This window comes from Colossoma macropomum, unplaced genomic scaffold (assembly GCF_904425465.1).
Source record: "Colossoma macropomum unplaced genomic scaffold, Colossoma_macropomum, whole genome shotgun sequence".
Taxonomy (NCBI): domain Eukaryota; kingdom Metazoa; phylum Chordata; class Actinopteri; order Characiformes; family Serrasalmidae; genus Colossoma; species Colossoma macropomum.
This window is the reverse complement of record NW_023494795.1, coordinates 3,536,128-3,557,387: the sequence shown is the minus strand read 5'-3', so window position 1 is coordinate 3,557,387 and position 21,260 is coordinate 3,536,128. Positions and strand designations below refer to the sequence as shown.

Below are 21,260 nucleotides of genomic sequence, written 5' to 3'. Positions count from 1 at the left end.
GATCACTGAAGAGACGCCATCTGTTTATAGTTTATAGCCCAGATTTGTGGAAAAATGGGTCGACTTTCAGTAGAATAAAAAATTGAGTTCAGCTTCTTTAATTATAAGGGTTTAAAATGACATCACCCATCTATTTGACTGGAAAGAAGACAGTTACAGCCTCATACGACCCCCAACTTTAGAATGTAGCTTAAAGTTATGAAGAATATGATGAAGTGCGTTTTGGAACCACCGGTGGTCTCAGTATTGCCAACCCGAGTGTACAATACTCAACAGAAAGATTACACCAAGAGCATTAAAAAAGCGTTTTTTTTACTATATATCGTCATAGTCGTAACAAAACCTCCGTTCCGAAGCCCTACTCGGGTTGGATTAGTTTATCAGGAGGAAGTCTGTAAAACATTTCTATTTTCTTTCTCCTCCTGATGATGTTCTCCCAGGTAGCGTATTTAGTTGAAGCTTTACCACCCGGACCAAGTAAATGGTTAAGTGATTCTTCAGAAGCATCTGTTTTTCTTTTGGCTGCTGGGAAAGTGTTTCATGTCTCTGATACGTGTACTAGGAGATCAAATACAACAAGTAGTTTTCCCAACACGAGGCGACATCTTCCTGGAAAAACACGGAGATGTACATCCGGATGCGACTTAAACCATCAGAGCACTACTGAGCTTGAAAAACAGCAGTTAGTAATTTAGCCTGAAATTTTCTCATGGGACGAGTGACGAAAAACACCAACACCAAGAGTAAATTGCACCAGGATCTGGGCCAGAATAGGGCTACAGACAAATATGGAGAAACAGGGTTTTGTTTCAACAGCGACAATAAGTTGACTGTTCGTCTCTTTCCTTTTGCGTTCTCCCAAATCATTCATCTCATGTTTATTTGTTAACCAGCTCCCCCTAAGAAGCGCACCCTGCTCCTTTTTACATACAAGCCACAGTGACTTTACATTTAAAAAGCATTCATCTGAATGACCCCTTAAGCAATAGGCCTTGAGAGGTCACCATTACAGTGATTTTACCGTGGTTAAGTTGAGTTTGTTAGGCATAACGAAAAATACAACAAAATAGCATAATAAAAACAAATGATTTAATCTATAATGAATAATAATAGCAATAGACAGTTCCACAATAGACAGTGTAATTACCTACTAACAGTAAACTGTGCTTGTCAGAATGTGTCCAGGTGAGATTTCTAAATTGCCTAAAATGTCCTGCATGCTGACAGTGGCTTTCTGCAGTGTGCCCTGTGCTCCCTCCCGCCCCCTGCAGAACGGTCACCCTACATCATGGTCAAATATCATTCCATGAACAGCAGAGTGTCTTAATGACTAGGATGATGCTTACATGGCACATTAATACAGAATTCAGTCCATGTGTGCATCAAGTAGAGCGTGATTCAAAAAAATTCATCTGATTTCAAAATGATTTATTTCACTTGTAAATCATTACAGATCAGTGCAGTGAACTGTAAATAGTTTAAATGAGCATAAAGTTTATTATGTAATTGTACAAGGTCTCAGTCTGAACCTCCTCCAGCTGTACAGACAACATCAACGCCATAGTCAAACTCATCCCATACTGGATTGAGCGTGTCGGGTGTCGCTGCACTCACGGCTCTTTCAGTGCAATTTCGGAGATCATCCAGTGTTGTGGAACCAACGCCGAACGCTCTGAGCTGTTGGAGCTTCACTGCCCACGAAAATCACACTGCACAGTTATGACGGATTCACTCTTATTGAAGTGGAGAACGCAGAACGCTTTCTGCTCAGGGGTCTCATCTCCTCTCAGACTGAAGGGAGCCATCTTCCACTGACGGTCAGAAACTCCATGACCCCCTCTTTCAATTGGATTGTGATTGGTTCCTAGACGCCTCACGGTTGGAAAAATATGTCTCTTTGAAATCGGACTAATCTTTTTGAATCACCCTGTGTGTTAGATTTGAATGTGGCTCATCAGTCAAATTTTATAACTGGATATGTTTGTTTTATAATACAGAATTTGGAAGTGAAGATGAGTAGAACCTTTAGTCTAAATTAGGGCAGCATTAGTGCGATCAAAATCGGCTCTTGTTGTTAATTCCAGACTCCTAACTGCATTCTACAGAGTCCTGCCTCCCCCTGAAAGTCCCACTAACAAACCACCTGGAAAACTGACTTAGTGCACTCTGTGCTGTTGAAAAGCTTGATGATGAAGCTGTGAGGATCGAAGCAGGATTGGCTCTTGTGTATTGGAGAATAGATGTTTGTGTTGTTGAGATGAGGTGACATTCCTGGGCATGGCTTCAAACCTGTAGTCAAGCGCTTTGAGTCAGTCAGGGGTGCAACAGAGTGATTAAATTCCAACTCTGACACACCGACGCCGGAGCTTCTGGGCTGACATTTTGGGGCCACATTCCATTTTCCAAACCCAGAGGAGTGTGGATAAACATCAGACCTTTTTACAGTGCCACGCTTTCCCTGCTTAGACCAACATGTGTGTGGGTTTTTGTATATTTTTGGGACAAAAATAGGGGTAAAAACAGGTGAGCCCTAAAATGTAATCTTTTTTAACTGAAAATGTAAAGGGTTAGGCTTATATTTAGGGTTAGGCTTAGAAAATCCAGAGATTTTCCTAATTTTCCTGATATTCCCTGAATTAGTTATGCATTCATTCTATTTTCCACTCTTGCATATGCATTAATATGTTTGGAGTGGGTGGGGTCTCCAAATAGGATGTCATTTAGGGCTCTGAAATGTTCAGAAACCATAAAAGGCATAAGCGACCCTGCCTGATGTTATGTAAAAACAAACATGTACAGTGCTCAAAATTAGTCTTGGAACACTCTCTAAATATAATTAATATCTTTTTATTTATTACTTTCCGATCTAAAGTTTTTGCTCACTAGGTTTACTAACTGAAACCCAAAAAGTTCTCAGTAGTTAACTGAAAACATTAGTAGGTCCAATAAAACAACTAAACCCTTTAATGTCCTCACCAAAAAAAAGCAATGGAATTTTTTTGTGTATTTTTTTCTTTTTTTGGGTCAATAATAAAAACAATTGGGTTTTTATGTTTCATTTTTTTGACCCCACAATTTTTAAAATATTCACGTTCACTAAATGGCACTTTGTGGCATATATAGTGACTCAAAATGTGGTTGAGCAGAACATTAAAGGGTCAAACATTAGTGAGACAAACATTAATGTGTCTGTCCTTTATGTAGGTTTATCATATGTCCCCTCTGAGCTGCACCGAAACCCCTCACTCAAATCCAACCCTGTGTCACATCAAACTAGGTTTCTAGCCGTCTACTTGCGGTCTCCAAGGTGACCCAAGAAAAGTACACCAGAAGAGCCGTTGTGACTGAGCAAAAGATACACTGCAAACAAGCTACAGCAGAAAAGCCTGAGCCTTCTGAGAGTGCTGAACTGGAGGAAGCCCTGCAGGGTTTAAACTGTAGGAAGGCAGCAGGATATGAGAACATCCCTCTGGAGTTCATAAAGTACATGGGCCCTCAGGCCCTGGCTGTCTCAATAGAATCATCAACACAAATCCAGTTCTGAAAATATGGCGAGCAGCAAAAATCGTCGGTAAAGATCCTAATCTACCAGCGAATTACCGCCCAATCTCTCTTCTCTGCGTCTCATATTACAGCATATATCTCTAGGAGTCTAGAACACCCTCACAGACCAGGATGGGTTCCGTAAGGATCATAGTACAGGGGAACAAGTGCTGGGCTTATGATACTGTCTGGCACAAAGGCCTTTTACCCAAACTTACAGTTTCTCCCTGTTTGGGCAGCAGCAGTAACAGTTGCTCACCAACGGGAGGTTCAGAGTTCACCTTGGACAGAATAAAAGCGCATTGAGGAGACAGATTAATGGCCTCGTCTGAGGATCAGTTCTTGCCCCAACCTTATTCAACCTCTATATAATTGTCTTACTCTATATCAGCTCTCGCAGATTCATTTATGCTGATGTCTGCCTGGCAGCCCCAGCGCCAGACTTTGATTCAGTGGAGTGGGTGCTCACTGAAGATCTTTCAAAACTGAGCCATTACTGTAAAATTTGGTGACTAACGCCAAGTCCAGCAAAGACGATAACAGCCATGTTTCATCCTCACAAAGCAAACGCTGCCAAAGAGCTAAACATCCAGCTGAGTGGAGCTATGCTGAGGGATGGTCCCAACCCAGCATATCAGGGCGTAACCCTTGATAGGGCTTTGTCCTTTGTGAACACAGAGCCTGAAATTCATTTTTCAAAATGGAGAGGAATTCCCCCATAAATGATTCACATAGGGGGGATTTATACACTTTTGGGGGATACTACTTGTGAGCTTAACTGTAGGTCTGACCTTGTTCCGTTCTTTTTGAAAGAAGGACACTCCATCTCTTTCCTGAATTTAACCAGATGACCAAATTTTGAATTAGCCAGTTCGTTTCTGCTATAAAGCAGGCGGTTTTGAGAAGCCCCATCGTTTCCTCCTCACCCTGCAACTGCGCAACTTCAACAGCATTAGCCGTCAGACTCTTTGCTTAATCTGCCTCATACTTTCAATGCAAGGCTGCGGTTTGAGAAACGCCGTCTGAGCGGCGCCTTAAAGTTGATGCTTTGTAACGTCAGCTGGTAAAAGACGCAGCACCGCACATTTTACAAATCGAGCAGCTCATTTCAATGTTGTTAAGTTCGAGATACAGATACATTCTGAGCCAGTTAGTCTGAAACGTGTCTTTGTGCTGCAGCTTCACCTCACTAACGTTACTGTTACCTGACTGAGGATCCTGAGGATTAATACTGTTAACGCTGACATCGTTAGCACTGCTGTTTGTGCCCTGTTGGGTTCTGGTGTTTTTTCTGAGCAGGTTCCACTTCAGATGATGTAGATTTACGTTTTAGCCAGCGCTCCATGTTCGCAGGCCTTCAAGTCCACATCATTGAATCCTGACTGTGAATGTTAGTGAGAGGCGCTGCAGTAGCAGAGGGCGCTCGTAGGCTCGTAGATAGAGGGAGAGAGAGAGCGGCAAGTGTGTTGTCCAGAGCGGAAGTCGGTCCGTTCGGCCAGTCGTCCCGCATTCCGCACTGGTGCAAACGTTGGCTGAAAATTATTAAACATTGCTGTAAATGTCTGTGGGAGTTTCCAGCGTTGTGTCAGATTTGCGGGAATCGATTAAATTAAGCGCAATCCCACACTACAATTCAGGCCCTGGAACATCTGAATGGAGTGGTGGCTAAGGTGATGTCCAGAAACAACGTCACCTTAGCCACTATTGCTGGAACTAAATGCGGTGCAGCAGCTTCCACACCACGTACCTCGGTCCTGGCCCTTACGTACTCTGTTAGCAGAAACTTGTGCTTCCGTCTGGTCCCGTTTATATAACTTGGGTCCTCAGCTTAATGCAACCATGTGCGTCGTTACTGTCTGTTCAGCACCACTTCCCTCATTCAACGAGTGGCACTCACCCAAAGGATGCTCCAAAAAGAGAGAGATTCCCTTCACGTACCAATCCATGTAGACATTTTTAACCCTTGAGTGGTGTTAATGTGTGTGTGTTACTCAGTGGTCTGGTGGACCCACCACAATATTGTTTTTATAAATCAATACAGCCATAACAATTTATGTAAAAATATCAGATGTTTAAAATATCACAAGTGTCCAGCCTAGGGTTCTCCTTTAGCAGCTGTAGCCAGTCAGCAGCCTGTCCATGTTGTCCACCCTCACACACACACACAGACACACACACACACACACACAGACTAACAGCAGGCCATGTAGGAGGAGAACAGAGTGAAGGACACAGCACCTCCACACTTTTACTCCCCGCGGGTTCACCCAACACCACATGTGTAATATAAATGTGTGGGGGGTGAACAGAGTGAAGACACTGAAAATGGGTTATTTTATATGTTCTTCACAGAAAATGAGCAAAGACCAAGAATCTGAGGCTGAAATAATAATAAATCACATCATTTTTTCTTTTGGTAAACATTGAAAACGGGTCCCACAGACCTGAACACCACACAAGGGTCAACTCACCAGCTTTTCATCTCCTTTCATGATTGCCCAATCTGGACTTCACCATTCAATTGGCCTGGGAAAAAAGAATGGGAATCCAAGGATGTCCCAAAGTACCATCTGGTGTCATACCCTACCCAACAAGTCCCTGGTACTGACCTCTCACAGAGAGAGTGGTCAACACTCAACAGATTCAGGACTGACCACAGCCCATATCTGAGCAGCCTTCAGGTGGAGCCGCAGCCCAAGCCCACTGAGCTCGTCCTCTGTGAGGGATGAAAGTAGAATTATTTGCTGTAGGTTAAGATGCACTTGCTTGGCTGAAGGACTTCGCATTCGCTAAATAATAAATAAATGTCGTTTGGTCAGTATTTTATTTTATTTGAGTTAGTATTTGTTTATTATTCCTTCTTTTGGGTGAGCTTGAAGTCTCTTAGGCACAGAGTGCATCAGTCACAACCGATGTTTAACCAGGTTTTCTAGAGTTTTCCTTGTTTTAGACATTTTCTGTATGTTTCCAAGACTTCAGCACATTTTTCACACTTGATTTTATCATTTTCTGTGTAATTTTCAGACTTTATCACAGACATTTTGCAACCAAGTTATCTAAAGCAATATATTTGGGAATGTTAGTGAGGTTTTGAGTCAAGGTTGTTGGGTGGTGAATTTACAGGAGCGGTGTTGGGGATCTCTGATTTGAACATGTGTGTACACACCTGGATTTGTTTAAAATGAAGGTTGGGTGAAAGTTTTCACCTAACAGTAGGTTGTTATTGTGCAGTTGGTCCAAAAGTATTGATTTATAAGTTATTAAATAGCTGAAATTATGTACTTTTGAATATAAAGCAAAGCAACATTTCCATAACATATTAACAAATAAAAACAAATGATGATAAAAGGGTTCCAAAACTAATTTTGAGCACTTGTGTGAGTGAGAGTATCATAAGATTGAGTAGTTACTCATTCAGGCACTACTGTATGTTGGATTAGGGTAAAATGTGTTGGTAAAAGATGGTGTTTGGTGCTCATAGAATAAGCGTGTCAACCTGTGAACAATCAGAAAAGAAGCAAATATTTATGCTGTATTAAAAGTAACATCTTGAAAAATATTATAAAATTGGGTCACTTAAAATCAGTGAGCATTTAATATCTCCTCCTTTGACTTTCAGTATGAAATGTTTAACAATTAACTGTTGCTTTCACTCCATTCAAAGGTACCACCCTACCATACACTACTCCTCAAACCACCAGCTGTTCTTCCTCTGGATTGGGCTGCCCAGGTAAGAGGAATCTGCTCTTTTCCAGTTTTTACATCAAACATGACTGAGAATTTCTCACCACTCACAGTTCAGAATCTTTAAGATCCATAAGTACCGTTTTTACTTCATCAGAGTCTGTAGCCTATTGTGGCTTTGGCTTATCTACAGCGACCCTCTTTCCCTTCCTGACAGTTACTGATCCTCGTTTGTTAGCTTAATCCATATCCAGTCCAACCAGCGTGCTTGTTTTCACATACAGATCCCGTGAGTCTACTGTTTCACCACATTAAGGAAACCCCCTTAATCATGTCGATAGCCAGCAGACTTCCCTCATCAAGCAGGCAGCCAGGAGAAAACAGCACCAACGTTCCTAGTAAAGGTCATAAAAGGTCGCTGTCCAGTCTCAGAATTTCCCCATGTTCCCACTCCTTCAGCTGGTGCTTGCTGCATCGTTGTATAACCATAGTTTCCCACCGCTGGTCCTGGAGTAAGCAGATTTCATTGTTTTGCTTTATCCCAGCACATTTGGCCTAACTCAGCTAATGAACCCTTAGAAGTCAGCATGCTTGCCAGGAGCCCCAAAGCGTGGTGTAATGGGATATGCATTATTACTTTCTCATAAATCTTATGCTGAGAAATTCTTATGATTTTAAACGTTATAGCAAAATAATACAGAAAAATCTCAGCTGTAACTCTTGGCATATACAGGTTACCAATACATTTAAGCGTTTGACAATGAGCTGTGTTCTGCTGAGCCTGGGCTGCGAAACGCTTCCTAAGGCTGGATTTATGTGGTGCAACTTTCATGCAGCTTTGGTTGCCCTTGAGTTGCATAACGTAGAGCATCCTGCAACTCACTGAAACAGATATAAAAATATAGAAAAGAAAAAAGGCCAACGACAGCTGGAAAGAATATTCTAAGATGATCAAAATGCTGTAAATGTCTAAATCACTCCTGACAGATGACTTTAGAGCAGAAAAGATATAAAATATCTAATAAAATAAATACAAATATAAGCTTATTGCATGCAACTTTGCTTTTGAATCACTTTGTCTAACTATTGTTGCACGGAAATGATGTTGCAGTTGTATGAAAGTTGCGGAAAAGTTTTAGAGAACTAGTAACTACTTTTAGTAGCAGTTTGTCATTTATTGTCTGATAAGTGATCGATTAGTTCACTAGAACATTACATTTTTTGACTGATGTCTGAAAATATGTCCGTATGCTGTGTAATAAATCCCTACAATTCAATAGAGTGATAAAAACAGCAGTAAACCTGCTTTATCAGTTGGACAGACGGCAGAGAAGATGAGGAAATACTGGGCCGTCAGTGCTCTGATTATCTTGGGAGACGTCGTAATTATCGTTTAACGTCTGGTTCAGATGTGCTTCTCATTTTCATGAATGTCACCCCTTTGCCACGCCCATGACGCACAGTACTGTTCAGTTGCTCCATGGATTGTTCTTGCATTTTCGGTGCCACTCTAACCTCCATTTAATGCCAATGTAACCTTTCTCCATTCCTGCCACCAGCACCATTAACTACTACCGCCCCATCCATTGTCACCACTAACACGATTCCTACTAATGCAACAACCAACGGTAAGCATCCGCCCGAGCCTTCCTCAGTTTTGAAGCTTGTCACTGTTAGCCTTTTGACTGAAAAAGTGTCACGTTGTGTCATTGTTAGCCCTTTAGCTGAAGGAGAGTAATATCATTTGCATAATTTCCAGCAGGTGGCAATTAATGTGTTTTAATTGAATGCATGTTGCAGGAATAATGAGCTTGTGTGGAATGACGGAGATAGTGATGTTTTTAATAGGAGTTCATAAACGAACGGGATCGCACTTCAAATTAAGGCTTCATTATTATCTACTTTTTAATTACATTCCAGCCTTCAGGTGGATATTTTTAATAACTGCAGTGGCTCTGATTCAAAATAGCAGGCGAGGTTCCTGCTGCACATTTCAGCACCTTGTGCTCAGATAAATTAGCTCAGATGTGGTTCCATGAGAGGTGCTTGGATTCATTTGAGCTTATTCTTTTGATAAGCTTTATTCATTCATTTATTTATTTATTTATTTATTTATTTATTTATATGTTTGTTTGTTTAAAACTGCCGTATAAACGTTTGGAATCTTTCTTTTCAATAATGTAAAAGCAGACAGATGAAGTGTGGTGGCAGGTAAATGTATAGAATGATTCTCATGTACAGTTATATGTGAAAGTTTGGGCATTCCGGGTTAAATAACATGTTTATTTGATTTTCTATGTGAAAATAAGTTACACATCCTCTGCAGAGACACGCGTCTTCACATTTTAATGCACAATTACTGTTTATTTGCTCAGCATTTTTAGGAAAAAATAAAACATAAAATGTGGCAAAGTTGTGGCACATTTAAGAGCAAATAAATAGAAATCGTGCACTGAAATTTGCAGAAAAATTCCATGTTTAAGTGTGTTCTCTGTAGAGGATGTGTTCTTCTTTTCACTCAGCTAATCATGTAATTTCAACTAGAGTGTTTGAACTTCTGTATTTGACTGTATTAGTCCTGTGCAACTCCACACACTTCATAAATTTCATAGAATTACAAATAATCAGTAGGAAAAAAATAATATATTTTAAATTATTAAATTTATATGATAAAATACATTAGAAATGTGTTGTAAAATAATAAGTATTAATTGAATTATTAAGAAAATTGATATCACATCTTGCGGCAGATAATCATGAAAGATTACAGGATATTATTTATCCTTAAAAACTATGTTGTTGCTAAAACATCTAAACATCTGAATAAACAATCTGATTGTTGTCTAGTTTAGAGTATTCAGATCTGCGTTGTGCACGTTTTTATTGCATGTAGTTTATTGTTTATCTCTTTATATGAGGTAACAAAAATATTAATATGGAAAGTCATTCCAAACCTTTAAACAGTGGTGTGTTTATTTATTTATTTATTTATTTATTTATTTATTTATTTATTTATTTAAGGCTTGTAAGTAACCTTCAGTGGCTTGGTTTTTGAGATGTGATGATACACTGTGTTACAATTGTGTTTCATAGCTGATTAACTCATTATGCAACAGTGTTTTAAAAAAAAATGTGTTTATTTCATGAATAAAGAACTTGATGACACTTTATTGAAGGGCAGCATTCATAAGGCTGCACAACACCTGTCACGACAGCTGACACAACCCTACGCAGACATTTATAAAGGCTTATTCCAACAGTCGTCAGTTGTCGTAACACTTGCGGAGGTAAAATGACATCACAGTTGACAAAGCCAGCCTATATGACAACCGACACTTGTTGGAATAACCCTTAATAAATGTTTATGCAGGTTTATGTCAGTTGTTATGAAAAGCTTAGGTGTCTTGCAGACTCACAAATGCTGCCCTTCTGTAAAATGTCGCCAGAAACTCGAGCACATTTTGAAATGACAACAAATGAATGGTGTTTATTATTTGCCGTGATAGAAATATTCAGTTTACGTATGATTTAGATGTCCTGTTTGAAAAGACAACCTCAATACACACAGAAGGTATGACTGCATACGCAGCATTAAAGAGACTCCAGCTACATGTCACAAGGTTTGATGTGGATGCATGTGCTTAGTGCTCATTTCTTTTCCGTTCTCTTTATCAGCACTTTCCACTACCATTATATTCACAACCACTCCTACCATTTCTTTAACCACAACCACTGGTAAGCAGAGGACTGTAGGTCCGTCACCTTATTCTCTTTCTAACAGTACGGGATTGTGCTAACGTGTGCTCTAACCACTCAAACGCTTTGCCCTTGTGCCATCACTAGTTCAAACTACATCATCCTCAACTACTCCAACTACCACACCCACCACAGCCAGCACCACTACTGGTAAGCTTTACTGACAGCTGTTAACTGTGAATTGTGAAATTATGACTTTAAGCTCAAATAAACATCAAAAACTAGCCAGAATTCTTACCTCTTCTTTTTCTGTACTGTAGATTATTTGTGTAAAAGCAGTTTCCAGTCAGCAGCCGAAGCAGTTCACTCTGTTTCTGCTGTGCTGTCTTCGTCAAGACACGGTCAAATTTCTTGTTTAGCCTGGTTGTGTAATTTGTCTCATTCTGCTGTCTTTATAACCAGAGCTTCTGACTACTGCCACTACTGCAACTAGCATGCCGCTAACCGGTGAGCAGCTTTATTTAACCATGTGTTGCATTCCTCTGTCATATACAGGATACATCTTCATTTACATAACGCGTAATACATTTCCTTATTTCCTTCATATGACTGACTTGTAGAGTGACAATGTTTTTGTGTTGATGTGTGCGATCACAAGTGCAAGCCATGTCAGCATCATGTCTTTTGAAGGCCTCGGTGTACTTCTAGTGGAGGTAGGGCTGGGCGATGAAACAATAATGATAATTATCGCGATATAACTTTCCTTGATAGACATATAAGAAATGTTCGATAAATGTTCGATATAGTAGAGCGTTCTCACACTTCCACGTTTAGCGACGTGGCATTTTCTACCGCAAGGAAAGCAGCACTACTCTGCTGTTGCCACGAGAGGGAGCACTTCTGAGTTTCTCTGTATGATTTGGGGGTGGGGTGGGGGGGTCAAGGAGTAAAATAAGTCGCCAAATATACTTTTGCCACGTCTGTTTGAGTGGAGCGATCGGGGATCTGCTCTCCCGTGACCGAGTGTGAGTGACGAGATCAGTGGCGTAACTGTGCTGTCCTACAGTGAACTCACCTCTTTCCTAACATCCTAACAGCTTTAGCAGCGTTAAATCACGTCTGATCCTCACAGCTACAGCACTGTTACAGCGCTCAGTCATATTTTAGTATTAGTGCATTCACAAGCAACAAAAAGTGAAAGAGCTGCACTGATTTAAACGACAGTAAACTGAGGATGCTGTATGTGAGGCATTGGGGTGTGGGAGAACGTTAGCTTCCCAGGCTAGCTGTTTTTAGCAGCTGGCTAACTTGAAGCAGCGCTGTCACTCACACAGCACGGCGAACTGATGTTACTGTAGATCAAACAAGACAAAAAGACCTGATTTCAGTTTAAACGTTCCTAAAAGGAGGACTCTGTTTGTCTGGTGTGAGAGATTCACACTGCAGTTAATGCTTTTACACAGTGAGCGTCAGATTTATTACGGTTCACCCCTCAAACTACTGTGATAGAATGGAGAAGCCCAGCCGTCGCTAGCTGGTGTCTGAATACAGTGATATGCTCTGACAGGGATGTGGTAGGAGTGACGGCAGTGAGGCGGCGTGATCCATCACTGACGTACTGAGCCAGCTAATGTTCGCTCTTCATATTAAGCTGATGATGTTGAGAAACTAAACAGTTTAGCACTTGAAACCAGACATCTAAAAATAATCCATTTTCTTTCTTAAATTATGAATATTACAAAAATAGCGGCCGTTTTTTTCCAGCTGGTAAAACCAGCTCATCCGAAACTTTCTCCCACTGCCCCATGACAGATTTGGGAAATGTTCCACTGTTTGTCGAGTGTTTATCATGTTCTGTTTTGTTTACTGTTGTATTTCTGACATCAAATAGACTCTGTTTTTTGTGAGGATGAAAGTAAGACATTAAGCTTTAGCTTGCAGTGGCTACTGAATAACTAACATACTCAGTGTACAATACAGCTGTCAGTAGCTACTGCTGATTTTTTGCTGAAAGGCCACCATCTCAATAGTAATTGCGACGGTGTGTCTTCATTCATGTGCGCTTTTCTCGTGAATACGATATTTCCAACACGATCTGAAGGAAGCAAGAGAACCAGCTTGATAGTGAACAATCATTTTAGTCTGTTTTCTTGCACTTTTACGCAGATAAATTCTCAGTAATCTGTGTTCGCCATGTTTGCATTGATCTAAAGTTACGTTTCTTCATGAGAAATTCCACCAGATCCTGGACGCAACCTGGAGACAGGACCATTAAACTGGCCTGCTGGTTTGTGAGCAGAATCTGAAAAGATGTGGCGTTTTGTTCGTGTCGTATGGAGGGCTTTGATAACTGAGGGACAACTTAAGACGAAAATGAGTGGAATCTGTCATCATCTCTCATGTTTCCATCATCAATTAAGATAGAAATAAATAGAAATTCCTACGAACGCTACTACTAGCATGCCTCTAACCGGTGAGCAGCTTTTTAAACTCTGCTGAGCTCTTTTAAACACAGTTCTACATTACACTTGACTTCCTATAACTAAAACAGTGTCTTTTTGACTTTAAAGCTTAAAGCTCTCGTCCAGGAGTGATTAGGATTAATAACCCAGTACATGTTTTTAGATCTATTCAGTGACATCCTGGGTTGGGAAAAGACTAATATCACTGTTTGAACTTGCCATTTGTGAACTACAGTGACAAATGGTTTTATTAGACTTCCGTGTCTTTGTTCTGGTGGTGTTTTTGCAGGAAGAGAGAACAGAGCTACACACCGGTCAGGCATAACATTCTGACCACCTCCTTGTTTCTACGCTCATTGTCCATTTTATCAGCTCCACTTACTATATAGGTGCACTTTGTAGTTCTACAGTTACAGACTGTAGTCCATCTGTTTCTCTGATACTTTGTTAGCCCCCTTTTACCCTGTTCTTCAGTGGTCAGGACCCCCATGGACCCTCACAGAGCAGGTACTATTTGGGTGGTGGATCATTCTCAGCACTGCAGTGACACTGACGTGGTGGTAGTGTGTTAGTGTGTGTTGCGCTGGTCTGAGTGGATCAGACACAGCAGTGCTGCTGGAGTTTTTAAACACCTCAGTGTCACTGCTGGACTGTGAATAGTCCACCAACCAAAAATATCCAGCCAACAGCGTCCTGTGGGCAGCGTCCTGTGACCACTGATGAAGGACTAGAGGATGACCAACACAAACTGCGCAGCAAGAGATGAGCTACATACAATGTGGACTGACAAGGTAGGAGTGTCTAATAGAGTGGACAGTGAGTGGACACAGTGCTTGAAAACTCCAGCAGCACTGCTGTGTCTGATCCACTCGTACCAGCACAACGCACACTAACATCAGTGTTACTGCAGTGCTGAGAATGATCCACCACCCAAATAGTACCTGCTCTATGAGGGTCCATGAGCTGATAAAATGGACAATGAGCGTAGAAACAAGGTGGTGGCCTGATCGGAGTATATTCTGTATTCTTTAGGGTTATTATAGTTATCTAAACAAAAAACTAAGTGGTAACTAAGTTAAGTTACACCAAAACTAGCAGTGAAAAATGAAAAAACGAAAACTAAATCAAAACTATAATGTTTACTGCAAAACTAAAACGAAATAGAATATTGTTTTTTTTCAGTGTGTGAATGAGAGTTTGGAAGTTGGCACCTTTTGTCATCTATTCAAGCTAAATTCAGATTCTGTGTTGTTGTTGTTCTTTCCGAGCTGACTAGTCTAGATTAGCTACAACATCGTCCAGCTCAGTATCATAGTATTTTAAACTGTAAAGGCAATATTAGCCTGTTGCACTGTAGCATTTACATACTTTTACAAAGCCTGAGTTGTGCGCTACAGTTTGAATAGCATTTTTGCCAGTTTTCTTTGGCTACGTTCACATTACAAGCCTCGTTGCTCAAATCCGATTTTTGGCTCAAATCCGATCTCTCTGACACTATGGTTCACACTCGTTTAGGTAAGTGACTCAAATCTGTCATTAATGTGACGAACCGGCGTCCTGAAATGACCCTCATGAGCTCATCCTACTCAGTAACGTCACGTGAATGAATCACATGCATCATCAGCACAAACTAACGAGCAGAACGAGCTTCGCTGAGAAGATCATTAACTCTGATCAGCTCTCAGCTTCATTATTAGAGCTAGACGAAGGAGAAAAAGGAGAGATGAGCTGCTTTTCCACCGTTTACAGGCTTTAACTTCTGTTCGGCGCTGCTGCCATGGTAACGCTGAATGATGGTCACGCGCAGTGGAGAAAAATCACATGAATTCCGATCAGAGCGTCACATTAAGGTCACATGGCCACGAATCAGATGCGTATCTGATCTAGGACCACATATGAAAGTGGCTCAGGTCGGATTTGAAAAGATCAGATTTGTGTCCACACAGCCCTGAAAACATCAGATCTGAGTCACATTAGGGCAGAAAATCAGATTTGTGCCACTTCAGCCTGGTCATGTGAACGTAGCCTTTGAAACGTGTCCAACCCTGCAACGGTTAATATATATTTAAAAAAAAAAATCAGTGGTTGGCGCATGAACAAGTCATTTGTAATATGTTGTAGCAAATCTCACATCACATATCTCACCTGTGTCTTACACTACGCTGTTTACCATCACCTCAGGGTCTTTTAGTTCACATTTTGCTGTCATAGTTCCCAGTTATTTCATATTTTGAAATGTTTTTAGGCTATTTATCATATACAGTCGAGTGCAAAAGTTTGTATACTCCATAACATTACATATTTTGTGTAATTTAAAATAACACAATATCGCTGTTGTCGGAAAAAAAACTCATATCTCCAAAAAGGCAACTTTACAGGAGAAGGAAAAAACATACTTTACTTTTCATGTAAGTCAATGGAACCAGAATTTTTTCCAATGAATTTTGGTTCATTTCTTTTGGTCTATTCATCATGAAATTTACATACAGTGTAAAGTCATTTTCAAATAATATTAAAAACTGAAAAATGACAAAAATTGAGAGGTTTTGTTCCGACAGCAGTGATATGTATATTTTAATCCACATATAATAACATTTTGCTGTAAATTTAATTGCACAATATCTATTCATTTGCTAATTTAACATGTTGGGGAAAAACACAAATATACATTGTGCCACAACCTTTGCACAGACGAGACCAGAAGAAAATAAACAGAACATCAGCAAACAAACAGTGTTTGTGAATTAAACGTGCACAGGTGTGTTCTTTGTAAAGGACGTGTAACTTATAATCACATAACACAAATTTCTGCATACAGTTGTGTAAGTTAAACATAGCTGATCATTTTAATGATGGTTTGTTCAGTTTAGATCATATATCTTTCAGAATAGATCATAAATAAATGGGTTTGGTTTGCTTATTAAGAAATCTTTTCAGTTACAACAAATTGTCCACAGTTTATTACATGTAACACGTTTGTAAACATTGTGTTTAAAAGATGCTCTAACTATGATTATGTCAGTTTGATGTAGATGCATGTGCTCAGTGCTTATTCATTCTGTTCTCACCATCATCAGTTTCTACTGCTGTTTCTTACACAGCTACTACTAGCATGCCTTTAACCACAACCACTGGTAAGCAGACGTTTTTAGGTCATCCACCTATAATTCATCCTGTAATCTTTCTAACAAGATGTAGTGACCACTCTAACCACTCACACGCTGTCCCCTATTCCATCACTAGTTCAGACTACATCATCCTCTGCTACAACTATTACACCAACCACCACCAGCACAACAACTGGTAAGCTTTCTGAACTAGCAGATTTAACCAATTTCAGTCGGAAGCTGAAGTATTTCTTTAAATTGTTGATATTCTCCCACTATTAGGACTTGCCTGTCCAATTTTGAGTTCATTACCAGCCTGTTTTGCCATGAAAGAGCTAAACAGGAGACACAGTATGTTGGGTCCCCCTTGTGGTACAGTAGTGTTTTTTGCTTTATTGCCGAGAGGTTGTTGGTTCGAATCCCAGTGACGTCATAACCAAAAAAGTCGAAAATAGGCCTGTCGCAATTATTACATAATCACCTGATCGCAATTATTTGATCTTATTGTAATTATTTGGGCTGACCACAGTTATTTTCCACAAATTTTAGCTCATATATTTGTCACAACAAACAAATTGTGAAGTTCAGTGTTTTAATTAGTTGGTTTGCGGCAAATAGATGTAAATAAAAGAAAGTAGAAAGCGCATTTATTGAGACACGTTATGGGTCCTATGAAAACAAGAAAACTTCGGACAGGTGTTATAACACCTGTAGAGGGCAGCAGTGAGTAACATTTGTTTATATGAGCTCGAGCTGTGCCTCTGGTCTTTTGGGAGTTTACATTTAAGAAAAAAGGCAAATATTAAGTAATCAAAAGCTCAAATTTCCTCATTATGACAGTTGGCATAGTCTGTGACATCACCTATACTGATGAAACCACAGGTCATTATGATTAGCCAATATTATCGGCCTGTTTGACAGTCTTTAACAGTTGTGAGCTTATTTGAAATAGATTTACAGAAACCGGCAAAGTTACCTCAGAGAATGTTTAGTTGTTTTGCTTTTGCTACCAGTTAACTTTGACTGGCGTAGTGTACTTTCACCCATCTGCTGTCTGTAACTAGAACTTTCACCGACTACCACTGCCACAGTTACTGTACCGCTAACGGGTGAATAGCTTCCTAAAACCAGTCTACATAATCCCACATTGCTTCTAACTTTAATATTAAATATTAAAACTGAAATAAATTGATATGTCACTGCTGTCGGAAGAAAACCTCGTATCTCCATTTTTGTTGTTTGTCTGTTTTTGACATAATTTGAAAATATCTGTTGGCTTTTACGTTCTGATTGAAATTCATGATGAATGGACTAAAAGAAACGGCCCAAAATGACTTGGAATAAAGTCTGGTCCCATTGACTTACATTAAAAGTAAAGTAGGTTTTTTCCTTCTCCTGTAAAGTTGTCGTTTTCGAGATACGAGGTTTTCTTCCGACAACAGCGATATGGAAGACTTCTGGGCCTGCGTGGCCAATCCACACGTTCTGCAGAACAGTTAGCTAAAACGGAAGACGGCAAAAATGAGCAGGGACGGGTAGTTAATAACATGTCAGTCCATATTTCATATCACATATCTCACCTGTGTGTTGCCCTACCCTGCGTGTGTGTGTGCATTTACCATCACCTCAAGATCTTTCCATGTTTGCTGTCATTGTCTCCAGTCACTCAGTCTTTTCCTTTATCTGCAGCTGCTGCTACTATTGCAACCAATGGTAAGCCAAATATGTTTTCTCATGTCACTGACATGCTTGACATGCTTGTGCTTACTTGGAGAGACTTGCGGAGAGAATGGGTGGCTATGCTAAGCTGAGCTAACTGGTGCTGAGCTTGGCTAAACTGTTTTCACTGGGTTTTCTGATTTTCTTTTGTCTTTTATTAATGGACTTTTATTCCTTTTGTTTCCACAAACGCCTCCAAGAATAGAGTATGAAAGCCTCATCAGGCCATCAGTAAGGCTGTACGGAATGAGTTATTAGTCAAATCAAAACACGAACGCAGTTTACTAAACAGTTACATGATCAGTTGTTTGATTGGAAGAATAATAAAAATAGCAAATAACTATGCAGAGAAAAAATGATGAATTATAAACAAGACAAGAGATGAAACATACAATTATTATTATTTTTTTTTTTAAGATTTGCATTTTAATCATATTTGTCTTTCCTTCCATTTAATTCTGTTTCTGTTTTTGGTTCGGACGTTTATTGGTTCTGTATTCTTGACCAAGTTCCACTGTAAATATAATCCACATTTTCTTTGGTTGTTTTCAGGTATAAAATATTTTCCTTTGCAACAGCAGTGACATTAGAAATGACTTAACTAGCAAGTAGCACTGGAGAAAACTGTGACATATTCAAAACTCTGGATCTAAAGATGTCGATTTCTAGATGTAAAGATGTAAAATTTTGTTTTAATTGTGTTTCTATTTATCTGCAGCTTTGTCTGTAAGTCTTGGGCAGTAACATAATTTGTTGTTTTGGGTTTGTAGTCCAGCACATTATGTTTAAACTGGGAGGCAGTTCTAGGAAATGCAGAGCATCAGCTTTAATTCAAAGGTATTTGAGTCTGTAGTAGGTTAACCACAGTCATGGTACGTCTTTTTATATATAGTCCTCGCATTTCGGGCCAAAAGGAATAAAAAACTGTAAATCAAAGTAAGTGAATACTTTGCACCCTATGACTTCCTGAAGTCTTCTCTGTTGATTTCTACTAGACTTGCTATGGAGCCATTGTCAGTATCTGAATTATGGTTAAAACTTTTTGGGGTACGTCATGTTTGTTTTTGGCACCTTGTGTTGGTATTAAATTGTATGTGAAATGTGATGTCTAGAATCAGCAGCAACAAAGTGTCCAAATACTTTTGATCCCCTAAATAAGAGGACTGTGGATAAAAAGACATTAGTATTCATACACTCGTATATTAGCAGACATACTATATGTGGTGGACTACAAAACCAGCGTTCCTTTGCCATATGGTCAGCTCATCTCTTTAGTTCTATATCACATCTATAATTAGTTCTTACTGCCATTATTTTATTCTGTCATTACTTTTTTCTGATTTTTTTCTTTGTTACTGTGGCATCTTTTCTAGTCTCTTCCATTAACCTGTCTTCCACTAACATAACGTTTTCTAGAATCTTTTATACTTATTTTACTCTGTTATTCCTTTCACTTTCCAGAGTTATTCAGATTTTTATTCTGTAGTGATATTCAGATCTTCAAGAAACTGATAATCCCATCACCCTTGGAACATTTACTGTGTCTTTAATGTTCTAGTAAACAAACAAAAAACATACCCATATATCGCAAAAGACAAAATCCACAAATATTTTAGCAGATTTAAGGGTTTAAATCTTTCCTTGAATGCCTGTGTTTTTCGTCATGTTTATGTTGTGATATCAAGTTTGCCAAAATGAAGAAAGTTCAGTAACATCCTGTTTTGACCTCTCTGTTCCGACTGACCTGTCCGCTGACTGGCACAGAGAAAGAAAGAGCTGTGTTTCTGTGGTCATTGCTGCGGCTGCCTCAGCGCTCAACAACCTTATCCACCACTCCTCTCGCTTCTCGGCCGCCAGTCGTTCCTGCTGGCCGGAGTTCCAAAACGTCTCTTGGCTTTATCTCCACCCCTCTCATTTGGCCTATAAGAAAGAAACCAGAGACTGCAATCACACGGGCCCAAAAACGCCCCACTGTACATCTGACTAAACCACCTCCCTTTCCAACGAAAAGTGTGACAAACGTGTCCCCTGAGCCAAAACCGACCAGTGCAGAGAATGCAAATTTGACAACTAGGAGGCCGACATATTCCCAAGTGCTGTGGTCGCACAACCAGACTGACGACCTTGAGACTTTCCCAGTGGCCTCACTTGGAAATCGGAAGAATAAGCCATTGAATAAGCCCCCATGGGTCCTGAGTGATGACAGCAAGAACAGCTCAGAGACACTCGATTACTCGTCTGGATTTGGCCCAGAAGCTTTTTTTTATGATATTGATTTAGACGACGATGTTTACAGCCTATTTGACTTTGATTCTACCTACTCTCTCGATGAAAGCCTGGCCACTGTCATTCCCCTTAACATATCCTTGTTAGAAATGGGAAGCATGCCTACTGCCAGCACCGGTGCCCCCAATGACCTGAGCAAAACTATAAGCAGGCAGGAACATTTGCACAATCAGACAGAGTCTAGATTACCATTGACTATGTTGGCACAGATCCCTAATCAGGCTCAGACACAGAGCAGCTGGATGCTTATACCCCCTTTAGTCCCAGCTTCAGGACCGAATGGAAAAACAGCAGAGCTGCCATCTTTCTCAGTACCAGCACTGTCACCTACCTATCTTGTGGATTCCGAACTATTGGGCACTGTGCACCAGGACCTCTCAGAAGCAACAGGTGCTGGGCATTCCGCTCCGGAGTTTGAGCAAAGTCAGAAAGGGTCCACCATGGTGACATCTCATCTGATAAAACCCACTCTGGTTGCACACTGGCAGATGGGAACTTTGGAGAACAGTTATGGCAGGACAATGACGACGGAAACTGTGCATAAGTTTACAGAGACCATTCCTGTATCCACTGTAGCTGCCTCCCCACGCGGCTATCTCCCTTCTCAGATGGTTCTATTCACAGAACTGCTGGCAGTAAGTCATTCTCCTTTGCAAAGCAGCAGTCCCCTCATAGCAGAAGCACATCCTACTCCTTTTCTCCGTCCCACTTTCACCACTGAAGCAGAGCTGCTTATGGATTCCGCTCACAGCAGTGCCACTCT

At 40.2% G+C, this 21,260-nt stretch overlaps 1 protein-coding gene across 7 annotated transcripts in view; it reads left to right on the top strand.

The window, feature by feature from the left end:
* The window catches only part of adgrg6 (adhesion G protein-coupled receptor G6), a 118,221-nt gene that overhangs the window by 40,476 nt on the left and 56,485 nt on the right, over positions 1 to 21,260 (top strand). For 2 of the 7 annotated variants that reach the window (XM_036581223.1, XM_036581225.1), the window contains 2 exons: positions 7,208 to 7,273; positions 18,182 to 18,205. In XM_036581223.1, coding sequence (XP_036437116.1) covers positions 7,208 to 7,273; positions 18,182 to 18,205 — 90 coding nt within the window. Of the gene's footprint in view, positions 1 to 7,207; positions 7,274 to 8,786; positions 8,856 to 10,902; positions 10,963 to 11,070; positions 11,134 to 11,385; positions 11,431 to 16,462; positions 16,520 to 16,628; positions 16,689 to 18,181; positions 18,206 to 21,260 lie in introns of all 7 variants that reach the window. The other 5 variants (XM_036581226.1, XM_036581224.1, XM_036581220.1 and 2 more) reach the window with 4 other exon arrangements.